This window comes from Mizuhopecten yessoensis, unplaced genomic scaffold (assembly GCF_002113885.1).
Source record: "Mizuhopecten yessoensis strain PY_sf001 unplaced genomic scaffold, ASM211388v2 scaffold5141, whole genome shotgun sequence".
NCBI classification, from domain to species: domain Eukaryota; kingdom Metazoa; phylum Mollusca; class Bivalvia; order Pectinida; family Pectinidae; genus Mizuhopecten; species Mizuhopecten yessoensis.
This window is the reverse complement of record NW_018405900.1, coordinates 1,525,042-1,545,758: the sequence shown is the minus strand read 5'-3', so window position 1 is coordinate 1,545,758 and position 20,717 is coordinate 1,525,042. Positions and strand designations below refer to the sequence as shown.

At 33.3% G+C, this 20,717-nt stretch overlaps 1 protein-coding gene across 2 annotated transcripts; it reads left to right on the top strand.

Moving 5' to 3' along the window:
* The first annotated feature begins 127 nt into the window (after positions 1 to 127).
* Positions 128 to 17,218, top strand: LOC110450265 (HORMA domain-containing protein 1-like). Of its 2 annotated transcripts, none has more exons than XM_021497715.1 (20): positions 128 to 223; positions 564 to 646; positions 2,915 to 3,059; positions 3,742 to 3,842; positions 4,577 to 4,597; positions 5,365 to 5,391; positions 5,701 to 5,765; positions 5,985 to 6,136; positions 6,875 to 6,978; positions 7,346 to 7,356; positions 9,871 to 10,018; positions 10,788 to 10,935; positions 11,538 to 11,638; positions 12,290 to 12,406; positions 12,737 to 12,802; positions 13,788 to 13,951; positions 14,292 to 14,415; positions 15,503 to 15,601; positions 16,187 to 16,294; positions 16,681 to 17,218. In XM_021497715.1, exons 2-20 carry the CDS (start codon positions 599 to 601, stop codon positions 16,777 to 16,779), a joined length of 1,848 nt encoding a protein of 615 aa, XP_021353390.1. In that variant the 5' UTR covers positions 128 to 223; positions 564 to 598; the 3' UTR covers positions 16,780 to 17,218. The 2 variants fall into 2 exon arrangements, with proteins under 2 accessions (XP_021353390.1, XP_021353391.1); XM_021497716.1 differs by having other exon boundaries at positions 205 to 223; positions 570 to 646.
* Positions 17,219 to 20,717: the final 3,499 nt, after the last annotated feature.

Sequence of the window (20,717 nt, the reverse complement as noted above, 5' to 3'; positions counted from 1 at the left end):
GCGCCGATTAAACGTTGAAACCGCGCGATATTTAAAATTAATAACACAAACACTTGTATGCTTTTATTATAGATTTCGATTGAATAATATCTTATAATAAAATAACGAAGAAAGCGTTAATGTTTGTTACAAGCGTTTTTCTGCACAAGACTTCTTCACGCGCACTTACGTGAATAGCATTGTGGGATTGTCGTCTGCACAAGTCAAAGAGGAAAGAAGACAGGTAAACACTACCGAAGTCAATGATAGGGACGTCTTTAAGATACTTTAAACTTATTCATCCTTAAATTTATTCATGTTTTGACTCGATATTTCAAATGTTGGTTTAATAACCTGATGAGATCTATCACGGACTTGATATTATTCGACTGTCTCTCCGGCCCTGACATCCCATTTTGATAGATCGACACCAGCCATCAACTGTCAAAAGGTCTGGTGTCAGGGCCAGAGTAATTAAACTTGGTCTAAGGTTTAGACTGTTCCATTCCTGTGGTACTCATGTCTACTTCTTTTATTTATACATTCATGTATAGATCTACATTTTTTTAATTTCTAAATTTCAGTTTCAGATATCCTTGTCTATTATTCAAGATACACTATGGCATGCACAGCCACTCTACAGAGACCCCAGGAGAAAACTAATACGGTTGGTGAAATACATGCATTTTACACTGTAATTATAGATATTGCCTAGTCATACTGGTTTCTACACTTTATATATTTCCTCACAGTCATTTTATCAAGCTGTTACTACAAGGCCACATCTTCTCCCCAATTTTTTTCAATTTCCGAAGAGCGAAGGACATTCTGATATCAATAAACACTGTTTGCAATGAAATGTGAACCTTGTTATGCAATGAACTTCCAATTCTAAACAAAATAAAATGTGAACTAACTTGCCATCAACCAAAACCGTTACAAGTCTGCACACAAAAAAACCAAAACAGATTCCAGGGGTCGACACTGACACTAGTCCACTAGTCCTGGAATAGTAGATTTCAGAAAGGACTAGAGAATCACCTAACCTAACCTTGGACTTGTGAAAAATATGATTATAAAATAAGAAATTCTTTTTAAAATTCAGAAAACTGCTTAAAATGAGATAATTTGCATGATAATTGTCAAAATTTTCCTAAAACTTCAACATAGTTTATGACAGTAATTATTTAAGTCCCCTTATCGATCAGTCAATTATAATTACTTTTGATGTTTCGTTCTGTAGATCGCGATGTTTCCTTATCAGAAAATCCTGGACTTGTTACATAACGTACATTGATGTAGGACTTGTCAATAATCTATTTAATTAGTCCTGTGGACTACCAAGCTTTCGTTCAAGCTGACATATTGAAAAATCAATGAAAAATGTAAAATTGGAAAAAAAATGTTTTGATAATCAATTTGACGATTAATTTTTTTTTTTTTATACCAAACGAAACATTTTTTTGTTCTGGCCACTGTGGATAATTTCTTGTCAGTGTATTTGAGGTATCTTTGAACACTTTAAATCAAAATAGACACACAGAAACATATGACGGCTACTTCTGACGAGAGAAATTTGTAAAAAAATGCTCTGATTTAAAATGCAGTTTTATGTTGCTAGATTTTTGTTTCCATTAGTAGATTGTGTACATGACTATGACAGTTATCCATAACTTCAACAGTTTTCTTAGTATGAAATCGTTGCTGTTCCCTAAGTGTGAAGAAACCGATATCACCAGGATACATTAGTCATATGCGGATATATAAGACTTAGACGTTTGGCCATCTTCTGTAAACTGACACAAGTTGGGTCTAGAAAACGTTAGCATTTATCACTGATTAAAAACCACGCATAAATCTGCAGTTTTGCTTAATACACTTTTTGGCATGCCCAAAAACTCATACCTGAAAAAACTGTGATAACCTGGTCATTTTTGTAGTCTGTCAAACTACAAAAGTGTTGAATGCAAATAAGGCCAGTCAATATTTCCTAGCAATTTTTTTTACCACTTACGATTTGGTTTGGTTTGGTTTTATATTGTTTATTGTCCTATTAACAGCAAAGGTCATTTCAGGAAGTACCTTCACATGTGTTGTGTAAGTGCATGCGTGTATGTGTGACAGAGACAGGGTATATTGGTGTTGTTGCCTCCTTGTGATAGTGCGGATCTGATGCCGACTTTAGAGTGCTATCTCCCTGAAATACCATGCTGAAGGCCCCCAGCACAGCATTCTGCCCAGTCACATTATACTGACAACAGGTGAACCAGTTGTTGTCAGTTCTCCAAATGCTAAATGTTAAGCAGGGGATAACAACTACCATATTTAAGGACTTTGGTATGTGGTATGTCCCGGCCCGGGGACAGAACCCATTGCCTTCTTCACATCTGGGCAAACTTTCAACATTAAAGCCAAAAGTGAGGTATTGCCAAGCGAGGCGCTAGGAAATATTGATAAGGCGCTTGGAAATAAAAGGTTGTTAGAAGTAGAGAGAAATATTAAGTATTGCAATGGGGGCAGCATATGTATTTTGATCGCTTTTGTGTCCCCGAGTAGAGAGCGCAAAAGTAAATCCCTAATTCTGCAGGGGGTTCCCTCATTAGTCGCCTCTTATGAAATATGCTGTGGGTAATAGCTGGTGTATTTTTTTCTCAATCTCCAACCTGCTGGGGTGTACTGCTTACGAAAGGCTAAGGAGAGATTCTTATATCAATAAACACTGTTTGCAAAGAAACATTAATCTTGTTTTGCCATGAACTTCCAATTTTCATCAATAGCAGCAACACCAACGCCATGCCATTTATTCTATTTATAAAAGCCAGGAAGCCATATAGATCTTATATATAAATATATTTGAAGAGGTTCTGTTTTTTAAGCCGAGACTATTGCAGTATTTCTATTTATAGTATCATAAATGTTAACATGTTATTTCCAGTGGTCTTCAATATTTCCAAATGAGCAAGTTACTGAACAACAATCAGCATTGTTTGTTAAGAAGCTGCTTGCAGTTGCAATTTCCAATATTGCATACCTGAGGGCAATTTTCCCAGAACATGCTTTTGGCGATAGATGCCTTGAAGGTAAGATGGTAAATATGCATACCGGTAGATATAATTCTATGCACTTTAGTTTAAGTACTTTAAATAGCAAATGTATACCTAAGTTTCTCTCTTTTTGTGACGACTACTTCAATAGCAAATGTATACCTAAGTTTCTCTCTTTTTGTAACGACTATCTGTGTTTCATGTTCATGTTTTTGTGTTTGAATTGATTGATCTCCAGGCCACTTGTACATTATAGTGGAGTTGCATGTGAGTAGCTCTAGGGAGGACGAGTGCTCCTTGATCTATATGCATCCTGCTGTCTGTCTGTAAATGGAGTCTTGTCAAGATGATGACTCCTATGATTTTTATTATATCTGATTTTGTGAAATTCACTTATGTGGTCACCCCACTCTTAAGTTGTGCACTTGTACTTATCAAAGATACGGGTGACCTATATTAATCCCCATGGTGTCTGGCTGTCAGTGGGGGGCACATGGCACATAGTGAGTTCCTTGCTCTTGCTGACCTGTCAGTGTTCTTGTTCCTTGTATACAGTTTTCATCCAAAATTATGAGATGTCTCTTATATAAAAGATGGCTACTAGGTGGTCATCTTTGATTTTTGAAAGTTGAAGATAGTTGATTCTTAAATTTTAGATAATTAATAATGTTTGCTTAAAGCAATGTGATCTCAGTTGAATTTACTTTATTTCCGCCAGGTTTAAATCTCAAAATTATGAGAGATGACAGTGCTTGTCCAGGTGCCTCCCAAGTCATTAAGTGGGTCAAGGGCTGCTTTGATGCTGTTGACAAGAAATATGTAAGATGAAACAAATTTTCTAGATATACTATCTGAATGTTGTGGGAGAAAAAAGTCCCTAAACTAATGATGGTTGATTATCATCTTTATATAACTCTAGTTACTATAATTATATGTTAGTTAACTAATTTGAGTTAGAAAAACATGATAAACAACCAGCACTCATTGGGGAACCTCTATAAAGCTAATACATTTATATTTATATACAGCTGTATATATATTTCTTATGCTGTTATAATTCAATTCCGACAACCCAAAATGATCTATTGAAATAATGTACTTTTAAGAAACAAATATATACTTAAGACGAAAGTTTATAAATTGTTTAAATCAGTAAAAACATAGAGACATATGTACAAGATTTCAAAATGGTATGCTGGTACATCTTGGTGTCAAAAAAAATAGGTCACTTTCATTTTGGCCTTTGACTACGATGACTTAAATGCTTGTCTAGAGCATGGATCTTTCATTACTTCATCTTGGATCATCACTCTTAGTATACTGCTGCATCTTACAAATGGGAAAAAAGTTAGAATGTTAGTGGATTTTTATATAGATAAACATTAAAACATCAGATGCATAGGCTGCATGCAAATTAAAAGGACAAAGGAAACACTAGATTTATCAAAAGCTCGTAAGTTTTCAATGACTGTTTAATTTGTGTTCAGAATGAACTTAGCATTTAAAAAATGGTTTATTGTAAGAGTTTGTGCAGATTGATATTTTTTTTTCAGTTGAGAATGCTTATTATGGGGGTAAGTATCATTTCACTTTTTATTAATCGAATTGCGAAATTTCAACTTCAACTGAGGCCAAAAAAAAATAGTCTGTTTAGGATTGCATGGGCAGGGTAGGTAGGTCGGATTTTTTTTTTGATTTTTGTTTTTTTTTTGTATATTTTTGGTCATGTGATTATGACCCTACTATTGTGTGTAAAACAAAGAATTACATAAACAAGGTTCATTTGGAGGCAAATTGTGCTCCATATGATGACATTTAGCGCCAACACGGAGCTGGAAGCCATTTTATAAAAAGAGGAACCTTCTAATATTCGAAAATCATCTGGTTTAAAAAGAAAAAAAAAGAAAAAAAATCTTCAAAAAGTTTTGGGTCAGGGGTAAAAAGTTAGGGTCAGTCGGGAACCCTAAACAGACACCTTTTTTTTTTGGCCTGATTATAATAATAATGAATAACGATAAACTCTACCATCATCATGTAAATAACACATAGCAATTGGTGGCCAGTAGATTGAAACCTTTATTCCAGATTGACTTAGGTTTTTCTGAATCATTTGAATTACCGGGTACTAGGACTTTAATTGTTCATACTTAACAAGGATACTCGGATGCGGGCAATGAAAATCTTGAACCTGTTATGATTAATGAAGAATGAATGCTATTCTCCAGTTGCCGAACCTGATAATTCTGTAACTGTATATAGTGGATGGTTTAGTCAGTAAAATGCAACCATATGTACAAGTATAATTTTTTGAAATTCTAAACTCAGATTATCAATCTTTCAGATATATTTGGACTCAGAAGATCCTGATGTAAGTTTAGGAAAAAATATACATATTCTAAGATTTATTTATTTTTTCATTTTTTTAATTGTCAAGAAAAATTGTGTCCTGATGTCACAGATTATTTTATGGACTTTTTAAAAAGCAAATAAACAAATATGGTCTTGCCTATCAGTGTAAAAAGTTTGTTACCTGATTAAAGTTATTTGATTTTTTGTTTTGTTTTTTGTCTATTTATGAAAATGTACTGTATTGTTTAAAAAAAGAAACTTTTTATTAGTAAGATCATTTTCTTAAAAAACGTATTCTTTAGTATTTTTCATGAAATTCTCTTTACAGACAGTCATTGAATCTTACACCTTCAAGTTTTCATACAAAAACTCTGCAGAAATGGATGTCTACAGGTAAGACTATGGCTGTGAGCAGATCAATGTCTGTTTAAATAATTTGAAAACCTAGCCGACTGTCATCAAGTTGTGGGTTAAAATTAAATTTAAATGTTTTCTACGAAACCATGACATTTTATTGTTATGTGTTTTGCAGCTTGCTAGAATGAAGGGGTTATCAGTTACAAATAGGATGCAATACTAGGAATAGTAATTGCAGTAAATTTGTATTTTCAGAAATGAAAAGAAAATAGCGAGTACAGACTCGGTTTTGGAGACTAAGAAGGCTACTATTAGGCTTTTGAGGACAATGGTTGTATTGACTCAGACACTGAAATCTTTACCAGATGATGTGATGCTGACCATGAAGCTTCTCTATTATGATGACTGTATGTATTTGATACTTTTGTACATAATTACACAAAACTATACATCACGCAGAGAATGAATACATACAATTTTACTACCTGTATCAAAGTCTTACTTTATTCACAAAAAACCTACACATAAACTTATAAAGAAAATGGATATATCACATATAAACTTGTTGCACTTGTTGCAATGTTTCTATAGACCAACTGGTCTCTTAAAATTTGTCGAGCTGTGAATGAGTGAAGAATTTTCCTTGTTTAATTGTACAACAATGTGACAAAATTGTTAACACATTTTGATTACTTGACAGAGGGCATAATTGTTCTTGAAATGTTGCCACATGTTTATTCCTTGTTTGTGTATAAGGAAGATTTTTATAAAAAAATAAATGTATGTGTGCTTTTTGTATTATTCAAGATAAAACATTTTCTGAATGACTGAATGTGTAAAGGATGTGCATCGTACATAGTGTCAAAATTCACATGACTGGCTTCAGTTGGGTGAATTTCCCTTTAGCCGAGCAATAGTGTATGACTAGAAAGTGTACATGTGGGGTTGTTTGTTTAATATGACACTAGCTTTCAAGAATGATAAAAAAGTTGAACACATATATCCAATACAGCAGCAGACTGCCATGCTGATTGATAAGTCTGTAAGTACATGTAATACAAATTTGCAAACTTTTAAAACTCTAAAAATTAACAACTGTTATTGACAATTATATTGAATTTTACATAACCTTTGTGTTGTGTCAGATACACCAGCAGATTATGAGCCCCCAGGTTTCAAGCCAGCACAGACTGACACATTTGTGTTTGATGAAGAGCCCATGAACATCAAGGTCGGAGACGTGTCTACTGTAAGTGAAATTATGGACATAGGAAATCTTTTTCTGTACTTTAGAAGATTGTATTTGCCAGATAGCTGTATCTTTACTTTTATAGTAAGGAGAGAATGTTTATCTGCAGAGCAGAAATCTCTCAAAGTATAATAAGTAAATTTGTTTACAAAAGAACAAAACTGCACTGACAGTTCAGTATTACATTGTGTTTTTTTTTGCTTCACTGAGCAATAAGACAGTGATAATTGTACCACTGTAGAATTTATTATTTGCTTAACCAAAAAAAAAGAAAATAATATGCATGCTTGAACAATAATTAATATAACTGTACATAAATTATAACTGAATTTTTTGATAACAAACTATTAAATCCATCTTTCAATAGCAATTCCATACGTAAGTAGACCTCTGTTTTTGTGGCTTCTGTTCATTCTATTTGTCACTGCATCCTCAAAATAAAAGTGAATATTAGGTGGGTGTACTGGAACCAGAGTGTCACTACATTAGTCTCTGGACAGAAATCTAGCAGGCACAACACTGCTTACCTTTTCAGCCAATTTTTAGGAAACATGGTACACTTAAGCAAGTTTACCGGTAACCTTGGGCCAAAAAAAGAGGTTTTTTTTTCTCAGGCACCGCTGCATATTTTTCAGCACACCCTGCTCTTGAAAAGCAAGTTCATTTATGCCATGGATCACCATCTTTTTTTGGCCTGTGTATGTCTATTTTCATCTTTTCTAGAATGGCTATGAAGTAGATTTTAAATAAACTAATTGATCTGGAGAATTATTGTGTCAAGAGAAGTTGTTATTGTATATGTGAACAGAGGGTGAAGCGTTTCTGGGGCCCCAGTAGTTACTTATAGGGGAAATAAAAGTATCCTACACCTTCCATACAGAAAATGATATACCCAAAGTTGCACTGAAGTATACTTGGGCTAATTATAACTGGCCAGCATATTTGATTTACAAAATGGTGGTGTTGCCCCCGGGGGTCTGAAACCAAACTATAGTAATTTGGGTCTTATTTAATGCCTGTGTCACATTCTTTTTTTAAAAATGTGTTAAGAGAAACTGAAGATATTTGTTTGGCCTTAGTTTGTTGTGCCCTTGTAAATTATTTAAAGGAATTTTCTTAGAATTATGTCAGTAGTCTAGTTTAAAAAAAAAAATGTTCCAAAGTAACGCTGCTTATCTTCTTGACCTATGTTTAAGATGGGTACATGTACGTAACTTGTATTTTATTTTACAGTTTATTTTTGATTTTGGCCATATCTTGTAAAGCAGCTTTTCTGATTTCCCTTTATAACTTATATACCGGGTAGTTAAAATTCCTGCTGCAAAGAAATGTACTTACTTTCTTGATAGATATTTATGAAACTTTGTGTACATCAGCTTCATAATATGAAGTTGCACCCATTTTGGTGGGAGTTGTGAGACTTTTCTGATAATTTCCGTCTGTAATTCTATGGAAAGATCTTTTCTGAACTTTATAGAGAGAGCAAGGTGTATTTGGCCTACAGTTCTAGTTTAGTAACTGCTCTTTTTCTGTTTTGTTCATCCATTTCTACTTTGCACAATACATGTCTCACAAAGAGGAATCAGTACATCTAATGTAGTTGTACAGTAACTGAGACATACAAATGAAAATTTGCTGACCAGTTTTAAAATGTTCGTATCTTCAGTATGCCATATACAATACGTAGGCAATATTATGTTGATATTACCCTGTGTACATATTTTCCTTTCTCCTTTATTTGAGGCCCGTGAAACATATGATGGCGTAAAACATACCATTCTTATACAATATAATTAAAAAAAAACACATAACTTTCTGTCTAGAGATTTTATGTGCTTATTGAGTTTTGGAGACTTTATGCTGGATAACAAGAAACTAGCAATATAAATCTTTTCAAATTTTACTTGGTTAATCATTTCAATGGAACTAAGAATATTTATTAAGCTTATATACTATTAATATGTGATTGAAAATTTTAAAAAAAATGGCGTGATTGAAAATTAAAAAAAATGGCTGCAATAAAAAGTACTCGCCAATGTTTCATGTTGTACTGATGACTCTTGCCATTATTCATTATTATACTTCTGTTGGTTTTGAGAGTTGGAAATTTGTGTTCATTATTGTTTTAAATTAAACACTCTGAGGTAGATCATACAGAGAAGCACCTCAGGGGGTACATTTCACAATAAAGGTTAAATGTGGTTTTTTTTTAAAATGTCTTCTCAAAATCTCTCTGCTATATCATGTTTTTTGTAGAATTTCATTAAACAGCCATCAATGAAACTGAATGTTACTTAATAATTAGAACAAATCTTAAAGTGCTTCATCCTGTGTCATGAAAATGAAATCACATCTAGTAATTTGAATGTATTTTCTGTGAAACAAAGCAAGATTTTATTAAAGTTTTCAAAAATTCCAGGAATGTTTAAGTACAGCTGATACCTGTATAGCCAAATGTTGAAGTATTGTAGATATTGCTAAAATATTTTGATTAACTCTCTAGATGCTTGTATCTTCAATATGATATGGATACTCGTGATCAATTCAGCAGCAATATCTATATTTATTCTCTTTTGTTGAAGAATTGAGACTTTTTCGATTAGGATAAAGTGTGGCAGGGAAGGAGGTGTAGCAGCTTTTGATGTGTTGATTCCTGGCTATGATGACATTTAACTAAATTTGTCAATGTGAAATTAAAGTATACTTCCTTTACCTGAGTTTTGCAGTATTAGATAGAGTGCAAAAATAAGTACCAGATACACAGCTAATCCTTGAATTTTTGGATGAAATCGTAAGTATACATGTATCCTCATTCTGTCAAATGCCTTTTGAAATCCAGGATGCTTAAGTCACAAAGTTATTTCTCTAAATGTATATATCCTGAACTTTCAGAATAAAAATGAGGATAAAAACAGACAGTAAACAGTTTGAATTGAAAGATGACCCAGCTGAAGTAGGGGATAAAGAAAATGTTGAGGGCCAAGCACAGGAAGAGGATACTTGTATGGTGGAATCGGAAAAGGAAGAAATGGAGCAAGAGGTTTACAGCTTAAACTTTATTATTAGTCTCCTATCATTGAACCTGAGTGGTTGGGGAGGGGTCACAATATAAATATGCTTCCAAATTAGTGACCAGCATAAAATATTTGATGTAACTCTTTCTATACATACATAGAATGATAGTTTGTGAACAGATATATATTCAAGATCACAGGGGTCATATTTTAAACGGTTAACATTTTATGGAATTGATTGCTACAAAGACTGCCAGAATAGAAATGACCTTGACTTAAATATTTCAAGTTACAGGGTCAAATCTGTTAAAATCTATAAATAACTTCAGAATAATGAAAAGACATATGCTCATATGGTATTTGCTAGAAGCCTGCTGGTGTGAAGAGCTATAAAAGGAGTTCAAATGAATAACCTTGATGCACTTTCAAGGTTGCAAGGGATTACCGTATTTGACTGTAAATAAGCCCACACACCTAGTGAAAAAAGATTTACCAAAAGTAGGGAGGGGCTCAACAGCAAGTATTCACCCTGTTCACAAATGTCCGCCATCTGGGAGATGTTAAATCATCTACAACCAACCAACTGCCATCTAGGATATACCACTGGTTTGATTTGTGACCAAAATATATAAAATTTACATGTCATGTACCCATTTTTGTTCAAGTTGTAAAGAAAATCCCAAATATATATCATATTTTTTCTTCTCATTCTCAGGTATTAATACTTTAGACACTGTTTCCCCCCAAAAAATACTATGACATCATGTACAATTTTAATATTTCTTTTATTTTTAGGAGCAAGAAGTTCAGGAATGTAAGAGTGATGTTTACTCCTTCATTAATGATGATGTCCAAACAGAAAAAGTGCCTCTTCGAGGGAAGCAGTCTAAAAAGTGCCATACACCAGATGCCGTAGTTCCTACAGAAATGCCTGCTATGCCTGGTTTGTGATTTTGATTACCAAAACCCACACAATTGAAATGAATATACAACTTAATTCCAGTGATTTTCCAGATGACATTTAGGGACTGAAGTTTTTCAGATGATTTGAAGTTGTTGTAGTTCACATTTTTTTAACATCAAAGCTTACAGGAAAAATGTACCCTTGTTAAGTACTGGTAACTACAAAATCAAATTGATCAAGTTCAATGAAGTACACATTGTACACTACTTGCAAACCGAAACAGGATTTAAAATCTAGAAAAATACAAATTCTATATTTAACAGATTTAATTGGCTTTTTAGCATTCCTGGTATGAAGTCTTTGAAAGTGTATTATCTTTAAGAACATAATATAACAGGACTTGCCACAGTTGTTTCCAAGGCAAAGGAATTTTGGCATAAGCTTGAATTTACAGACCTATTGTCATTTGTGTTCAAGATCAAGGGCTCAAGATAACTTGTAGTTTTCATTTTTTTTATTTAAACCTGAAACTTACATAAAGATAAGGGACACAAGTTAAGGCCATGTTTTACATATGTTTTGTATTTGAGAAATTATAAAACACGAACTGATATAACTTATTATACTCGTCAATGATGAAGGTTCAACAGACCGAGCTATTGATACAACTGGTTCTCAGAAGAGTCAGATATCAGTTCAAGATGAGGACTTGGGAGTGCGTTGCCCTTGTGGATGCTATGAGGTATGTTAACGTTTGTCCTATAAGTAAAATTTGACTCCTTCTGACTGGTAGTTATACTGAAAACTATATAAATCATCGCCATAGAAATCAATATTTTCATTCTGATCACACATACTCAGTTTCATGCCAACTTCCAGAAGATAATATTAATTTAATTTATGTAGAAATTTGAAAGTTGAAATATTTCCCAAACAATTAAATTTCAAGTAGTCCCAATCTGAATGTTTATTTACTGGTAGGCATTTGATAAGATTTTTCAGTTTAGAATGTATCAATGTGCATTATATGAGGAAAGGCAAATTGTGCGTTCATTTGTGGTAAGATTCATCGGAGTGTAACAGTCTGCAATGTGGTGGTAGGCATATACCCAGTATCCACTCTTGTGAGATTCATGAAACTGCTGTACTAACTGGTATTAATACAATGCATGAATTCTTGCATGGATTCTCTTAGGCATAGAATTCACGAAAACTTCAATTTATCTGAATAAAAATATTACGCCGTTCCTCTTCCAAAACTGCACTTTCATCATTTGTTTTATTTCAACTGGTTCATTTCATTTCTCAGGTTATGATAAAATAATGAAATTATTTTGCTTAAAAAACAAATATTTCAAAAGATACAAGTTACAGAGTTATTGTTTCTTTACAGGATGATGGATTAATGATTCTGTGTGCTATCTGTAATGCATGGCAGCATGGAGTTTGCTTCCTCGTACAGTCTGAGAATGATGCTCCCACACGACACATCTGTGACATCTGTGGAGAGGTATCACAATTTTGTGCATGCTGGTACTGTTAATTCATGTTAGATAGTTACACATTCCTTTAAATCATGAATCAGTTTCAATTGTTTATATGTAACTTTGTATTTAACCTTCTGATTCAATTCAAAATGAAAGACACTGTGCTGAATAACATGTATTTTAACATTTTGTTGCACATTTCTTACAAAGGATCTTGGTTTAAACTTTGTTTTATTCAAATGTTTTGACAATACATTGAAATACAAATTGCACAGTATTGAAATAGAAAAGGAAACAAAAACAAGTGTCATGACATCTATGTTAATTAAAGGATCTTGTTGTTTACATTGTAGCCAGGAAATCAAGAAAAAGAACCAACAGATCCATATCTCAATACTTTATCATCAATTGGAGTACAGGTATATCATTTACAGTAAATTTTACATGTTTGTATTATATACTTGCATAAAATATCACCCGAATAGCATGTGTAATAAATTATATTCTAATTGTCAATGTCGACCACCTATGATATACCGGTAAGTTATTGATATCACCAGCTTTCCTTCATGCTGCCTGCATCAGGGTCTTATTCTTGCTAAACCAAATGTTCAGTCCAGTTCCAATTAAAAATTGAAATAATTATTTCATGTTGGAAGCATGGAGAGAAAAAAGCATGCATGAACTGCTAGCAAACAGAATTTAGGAGTATTAAATACATGTAATAGTTACGTAACTTTTAGATATCAGTTTTCATATTGGTATGATAATTGCTACCTGGCTATAATGTTAAAATATGGATAATTTTAGTGTTTTGATATATAGCAAACATAAAGAAAATAGACAGCATTAATTAAATCAAAAGAAACTGAAGATGTTATAAGTACTAGAGTTTGGGAATTTTTGTATGCAATGATCATTTTTGCACATCTATGAGAATGGAGCAAAGGAAACTTTTGGTTGCATGTTTTGCAGGATAAAAAGTTTTCACAAGAGTATGTAATTTATTAAGGTCAATTTCATTTACAATTTATAGAATGTTTTGTCACTGCTCTAACAACAATCAAATACCGGGTAATAATATGTTGGTAAAGTTAGAAATACCTTGAATGTTTTAGGGTGACCGGTGTCATTGTTTCCTTGACAACGAAAAATGTTTGTCATTGCTCTAATGACTTTATTTCTTAACAGGTTTTAATCAAACTCCATATATATTTCAATGTAACAATAAAAATGTAAGTTTGAATTGCAGGGTCCTAAGATCTATGCTGTTTTCCTATAGCTCCTCTTAAAAATTCTCATTATTTTTTATAAAATAGTTAAATGTATTTTCTTTTGCTAATACAAAGACCTTTTAGACCATTACATGCCACTGAGGTGTACTATTTTTGTATATGAATGCAGGCTACTTGTCTGTGGAGAAGGGCCTTGATGGCTACTTCAGAGATGAACAGGGTGATTGGACCAAATCTGGCTAGAAGGCTTGGTGTGGAGATGGCTGTGGCTCAAGGTCTTATGAACAGATTAGAAAAGGAAGGGTTCATTCGCAATGCAGGGAAGGGGAAAAGGTAACACTTCATGACTTTTTTATTTCAATATTTTGTGATGATATCTTTAATTAATACCTGCCAACCTTTCAATAGTACATAGGAAAGTAAAAAACAAAAAATTCTATATGTCTGAAAAATTATAACATGTAATATGAGTCTTTTGCTCTGGTAAGTTGTTCTCAGCAGTAAATTCAGATGAACTATTCTCAAAGCATGATCAAGAGCATGTTAAGAACATAAGAATACAAAAAATGTAGTTATAAATGTTTTGTGTTAAACAAGAATGTTTATATAAAACACATACTCTAACTCTAATTCTTGTTACTTAGTAAAGATTTTTTTTCTTTTCTTATCAAAGACTTGGAAAAATTGTGGAAAAGAGCAAGATTTTGAATGAAGGTATACCAAGATACTTCAAAAAGAAAACCTGTCAACACAAAGAACAAAGTGAGAAAACACTGACACCTAAAGAGGATATTCCGGTATGTGAATTAATTCAAATGAATCTTGTCAATTAAGCAGATGTTTAATAACAATATATGTAACATGTAGACATTGTATTGTTTGTATATGTAGATTAAATCAATGTACTGCCACCACAATTCCATTTGTCAAACATTTTGATGTTATATAATAAAGGGAATATATAGTATATTGTATTAAAAGTATGATTCTTATGTTATATTAGGAATTTGTGGTATATTGTATTAAAAGTATAATTGTGAGGAGGAAAAGAATCTCATTTGACCTTAAAAAATGTTGATTATCAGCATAGTTGCAAACTACACATGAATTATTTTACAAAAGGAATCTTGAAATACATTAGGAGTTAGTAGTGTTCCATTTTTTTTTTTATAAAAAGAGGGGCATTGTTGACCTTGAAATATATATGTTGGCAGTGAACAAGGTGGCAAATGAAAAGTTTAAGTATTACAATGGGAACGTTTAAACACTGTTTTCCTGTAGTTGTATTATAATCATAAGGTATGTCATTGTACAAAGAAATATTTTAACAATATGATTTTACATTCAAGTTCAAGTGTTTTTGGGGCATATACAAAGTTATCATAAGGAAGTTACTCTTGGTTTTTGCTGAAATTCCTTCATAACAGTGATGACAAAACATCTTCAGATATAAGTTAAAAAAATATATGTGGCAATACAATGAAAGTTGCATGAAATTAAATCAAATTACATGTGGTATTCAAGTCATCAGAATTTGAGGCTGCTATGTACAATTTACCAAATATTTTCGAAGAAACTTTCTACTTTTTTTCACTTATTAACTGAGTTTATATATGGAAGTCTGATTAGATACATGGGTTAAGAACCGTTTACTTGGTGCTTCTCAGATGATAAATAAAAATGTACTTTTACAAGGATTTATTTTTGATACATCACTAAGATTTTGTTTGTTTGTGTTATGGTTTCACGTCCTCATAACAGCTAAGGTCAGGTGAAGAAGGGTGCCTAGGGAGATATTGCCAAAAAGAGGCAAGAAAAAGGTAGTAAGATCATAAGTTATTGTTTAATGTCTAGCTGGAAGTATATTATTATTTATCTCGATAGATTTCTCAGCTAACTGAGATGGCAGAGGGCATCAGTCTTTCAAGGAAGAAGAAAGGGAAAAAGAACAAGAAGAAGACAACAGTAGCACCTGTTGAAGAGGTAGGGATTTGAGTTTAACATATATTGTATATAGGAGTGTACTATCAACAATGACATGATATTTATAGCAAGTTTCTAAACATCAAACTTTGTAGTGACAACCTTTGGATTACAGATTCAGTGATTATATATATTTCACAATCTACTACTGTATATTGGGAATGTTTGCTGCAATTTCATTTCACCAGAGTCTTTCTCTGTAATGACGAGAAATATTTCATGAATATAAATACATGGGTTTTTACGGTATTAAGTTTACTATACTCTATTGAATTGTCACTATGTAAGGTGAAATTAATGATAGAAAAAAATATAAATTTTCCTAGTAGATGGCAAATATTTTTTCAGATAAGAGTATTAAACTGTGTGAAAAGTTTTCAAGTTTACCAACAATGGTGTAGAATTTTAGAAGGTGAAAGTTATTTAAATTTACCAGCAAAGGATGAATATTTTGCTGGACAATAGTTGCTTAGGCTTATTGAAAATGGATAGATATTCGAAAGAATTTTTTTTCTCGGGGAATACTTTACTGTGCAAGTACAGTATGTTTCATTTACTGCATTATCTGTCATATTTTTAACGAAGGTGAGATGCAGTCCTAGACTTTCCATTGATATGAATGAAGAAGAGGAATTTACAGCACCAGTCCCTACAAAGAAAGGAAGGAAAAGGGCAATCTCCAAGGTGGATGGGGTGAGTTTTCATATAAAACAATTTATAAGATATTCAGAGAGAACAGGTTTACAAGTGTTAAAATAAATGTTAATATTAAAAGTTTCATTTAATACTAGTGTATCTATTAAGGGCTGTTCTAGAAATAGATATATGGGAAAGAGGACTTTTTTTATGACCATCCCCAACACTTCTACACACAACTAAGTTGGATAGCCTCTAGTCTACACCAACGTTAGCAATTATTTAAGACACCACTATATAACGATACATGGTGAATATGTTATCAGTTATTAATGTCAATCATTTGATGTGAGGAGAAAGTTTTCAAGATGAAAATCATAAATATCATGTGTTTAGTTCAAGGAAAACTATGCATTAATTGTTTGCTGTATTTTTTATCACAGAATCACGAATTCGATGTTTGTGATAGTCAAGATGTGTATGATGAGCCAAGAACAAGTAAGAGGAAAGCAAGCATTGTCTCAAGGGAAATTATGGTGTGATCAAGCAGAACATTAAGCAAGGAAAGCAAGATTGAATTAAATACAAAAGAAGAGGTGTTCTAATTTGCTAAACTGTAACATCAGACTTTTCAGATTTTATTGAAAGTGTATAATGATTTAATAAGCAATGTCAATCAGTTTTATAGAAGATTGTGACATTTCAATGTGTTATGTACTACTCTAAGATTTCTGAGTTTACATGTGATCAATTCAGAAGAACTTTGTAAGAATGGAATTCATATATATGTAGTCCGTTTAGTTTCTTGTTTTAAATGTTAGATTGTATTAATTTAATCATTTCGTTTCTGTGATCATCATGTGCCAAAACTATTGACTACCTGTTATTCTGTTACTCAGGTATTTTCTGGGAATTACTGTTGAAACATACTGTGATATTATGGTTATCCACATTGTGTTTGTTATTGTTAATAAATTTGTTTCATTTTACTCCAGCCTTTTGAGTGGCTTTGTCTTCATCATCATATAGTAATTGCTTTTAGGAACCATCAATTTAAAAATTTAAACAAGGGTTAGTACGTATCTATTGTCTTGGAAGAGGTGAGCCATCTTTACCATTTTCATGACCCTTTTTTATCAGGATCAAATATTTGAGGTCATATCTTTCGGGACGGCTGGCAGGTTTCATGAACTTATAAATAAGATGGGGGGGGGGGGGGGGCATGGTAAAACGTACTGCGGCGTCTGTTGTCCGTCCGTCCGTCCGTCCGTCAGTCAATTTTTTCTTTTGAGCGACTTCTGAAGAAGAACTGGAGGACCTAGGGTCATGATATTTGGCCAGTAGATACCTGGGATGGAGTGCTCTAAAGTTTTCTCATTAAAATGACTTTGAGCTACTTTCAAGGTCACAGAGGTCAAATATGTTAAAAACTTCAAACAACAATATTCTAAGAACCATTTGGACTAAAGTCATGATACTTGGGTGTGTTATGAAGACCAGCAGTGCAAATATTTTTCTAAATTACAGTAATGAGGTCTAAGGTCAACTTAAAGTGCTATTCGGGCAACAAATGTCAACATGGGTTAAAAGCTTTATCAATTTTCTTCTCAAGTTACATAAGACCCAGGGTCATGATATTTGGCCAGAAGGTACCTGGGATGATGTGCTATAAACTTTCCTCATTAAAATGACCTTGACCTACTTTCAAGGTCAGTGGTCAAATATGTTAAAAACTTCAAACAACAATATTCTAAGAACCATTTGGACTAGAGTTATGATACTAGGGTGTGTTATGTAGACAAGTAGTGCAAATCTTTTTCTTAATTACAGTAATGAGGTCAAAGGTCAACTTTTAAGTGCTAGTCGGGGGTCAAACGTTAACATGGGTGAAATCTTAAACAATCTTCTCAACTTTCATAAGGCCCAGGGTCATGATATTTGGCCAGTAGATACCTGGTATAGAGTGCTCTAAGTTTCCTCATTAACATGACCTTGACCTACTTTCAAGGTCAGAGGTCAAATATGTTAAAAACTTCAAACAACAATATTCTAAGAACCATTTGGACTAGAGTTATGATACTAGGGTGTGTTATGTAGACAAGTAGTGCAAATCTTTTTCTTAATTACAGTAATGAGGTCAAAGGTAAACTTTTAAGTGCTAGTCGAGGGTCAAACGTTAACATGGGTGAAATCTTAAACAATCTTCTCAACTTTCATAAGGCCCAGGGTCATGATATTTGGCCAGTAGATACCTGGTATAGAGTGCTCTAAGTTTCCTCATTAATATGACCTTGACCTGCTATCAAGGTTACAGAGGTCAAATATGTTAAAAACTTCAAACAACAATATTCTAAGAACCATTTGGACTAGAGTTATGATACTAGGGTGTGTTATGTAGACAAGTAGTGCAAATCTTTTTCCTTATTACAGTAATGAGGTCAAAGGTCAACTTTTAAGTGCTAGTCAAACGTTAACATGGGTGAAAATCTTAAACAATCTTCTTCTCAACTTTCATAAGGCCCAGGGTCATGCTATTTTGCCAGTAGATACCTGGGATAGAGTGCTTTAAGTTCCTTCATTAACATGACCTTGACCTACTTCCAAGGTCACAGAGGTCAAATATGTTAAAAACTTCAAACAACAATATTCTAAGAACCATTTGGACTAGAGTTATGATACTAGGGTGTGTTATGTAGACAAGTAGTGCAAATCTTTTTCTATATTACAGTAATGAGGTCAAAGGTCAACTTTTAAGTGCTAGTCAAACGTTAACATGGGTGAAAAGCTTAAACAATCTTCTTCTCAACTTTCATAAGGCCCAGGGTCATGATATTTGGCCAGTAGATACCTGGGATAGAGTGCTATAAGTTTCCTCATTAACATGACCTTGACCTTCAAACAACAATATCCTAAGAATCATTTGGACTTGGGTCTAGATACTTGGATGTGTTATGTAGACAAGCAGTGCAAATCTTTTTCTTCATTACAGTAATGAGGTCAAAGGTAAACCTTAAAGTTCTAGTCAGGGGTCAAACGTTAACATGAGTTAAAAGCTTTAACAATCTTCTCAAGTTTCAGAAGGCCCAGGGTCATGATATTTGGCCTGTAGGTACAAATGTACCTGGGATGGAGTACTGTAAAGATTCCTTTTTAAAATGACCTTGACCTACTCTCAAGTTCACAGGGGTCAAATATGTTTAAAACTTTAAACAATGATATCCTAAGAAGCATTTGGTCGAGAGTCATAATACTTGGGTATGCTATCTAGACCAGCAGTGCGAATCTTTTTCTTTATTACAGTAATGAGGTGAAATGTCAACTTTAAGTGCTAGCCGGAGTCAAAGGTCAACGTGGGTTAAAAACTTTAAAATTAAAATTTCAAAATTCAAACAACAATATCTTAGGAAGCATTGGAGAGATGTTAAAATGTCTTGTGTGTTCAGTTGCCAAATTTGGTCTGAAAATTACCCATATGTCATTTTCATGTAACATGCCCCTCTTGGTCTCTTGTTTAGCTCACCTGGCCAGAAGGGCCAAGTGAGCTTATGCCGTGGTTCGGCGTCCGTTGTCCATCCGTCCAGCGTCAACTTTTTGTTTTAATTTACTTTTTCCAAGGAGAGAAATAGCTACCAAGTTTGTTCAAATGAATGACTTTGACTGATATTTAAAGTCACATGGGTCAAATATGTTTAAAAGCTTTAAAAGACTTCTCCTGAATAACCAAGAGACATATGGTGATGATATTTGGCCAGTAGCAAGCTGGGAAGATGGGCTACAAAGTTTGTTCAAATGAGTGACCTTGGCCAATTTTCAAGGCAAATATGTTAAAGTTTTTTGACAACTTCTTCTGAATAACCAAAAGGCCTAGGAGGATGATATTTTGCCAATAACATGCTGGTATGAAGGTCTACCAATTTTGTTCACATGAATGACCTTCGCCCATATTCATGGTCACATGGATAAACTATGTTGAAATCTTTAAAGTAAAACGACTTAATCTGAATAACCAAAAGGTCAAGGGTTATGATATTTGACTAGTAGCATTTTGGGATGAAGGAATATAAAGTATGTGTTTGCTTCAGAGATGTGCTAGAACAAGTTCATTACTGGAACTCAGGTGTTATAAATGTCCCAATCGCCAGAACTAATAATTTTACTGCTATGGACATATATAGTACTAAACATGTCTAACACTCTTGAGATTCATCGATTTCGTTTGTCGATATGAAACACGTCCAATCTGGATCGGATGGATTTACAAGATTGACCTTGCATTTTGTCGCTATTACGATAAAGTTTTAATTGCCATCGACTCCCGTGTAAATACTTGCTGAAATTAATTCACAGTTGATGTTCTACAATATGTGTTAAACATCTTGGAATATAAATCCAAAATGCTTTAGATACGATGAGGTGATTGCGATCATGTAAACGAACAGTTAGAATGCATTTGATGTATAACAATATATTTATTGAGAAA

Excerpts from the sequence above, each read along its gene's own strand:
- LOC110450265 (XM_021497715.1), top strand. The coding sequence starts at position 599 with ATGGCATGCACAGCCACTCTACAGAGACCCCAGGAGAAAACTAATACG. Across the intron at positions 10,936-11,537 it reads AGAAATGCCTGCTATGCCTG|GTTCAACAGACCGAGCTATT; the intron begins GTTTGTGATTTT and ends TCAATGATGAAG. Across the intron at positions 12,407-12,736 it reads TCTGTGACATCTGTGGAGAG|CCAGGAAATCAAGAAAAAGA; the intron begins GTATCACAATTT and ends TTTACATTGTAG.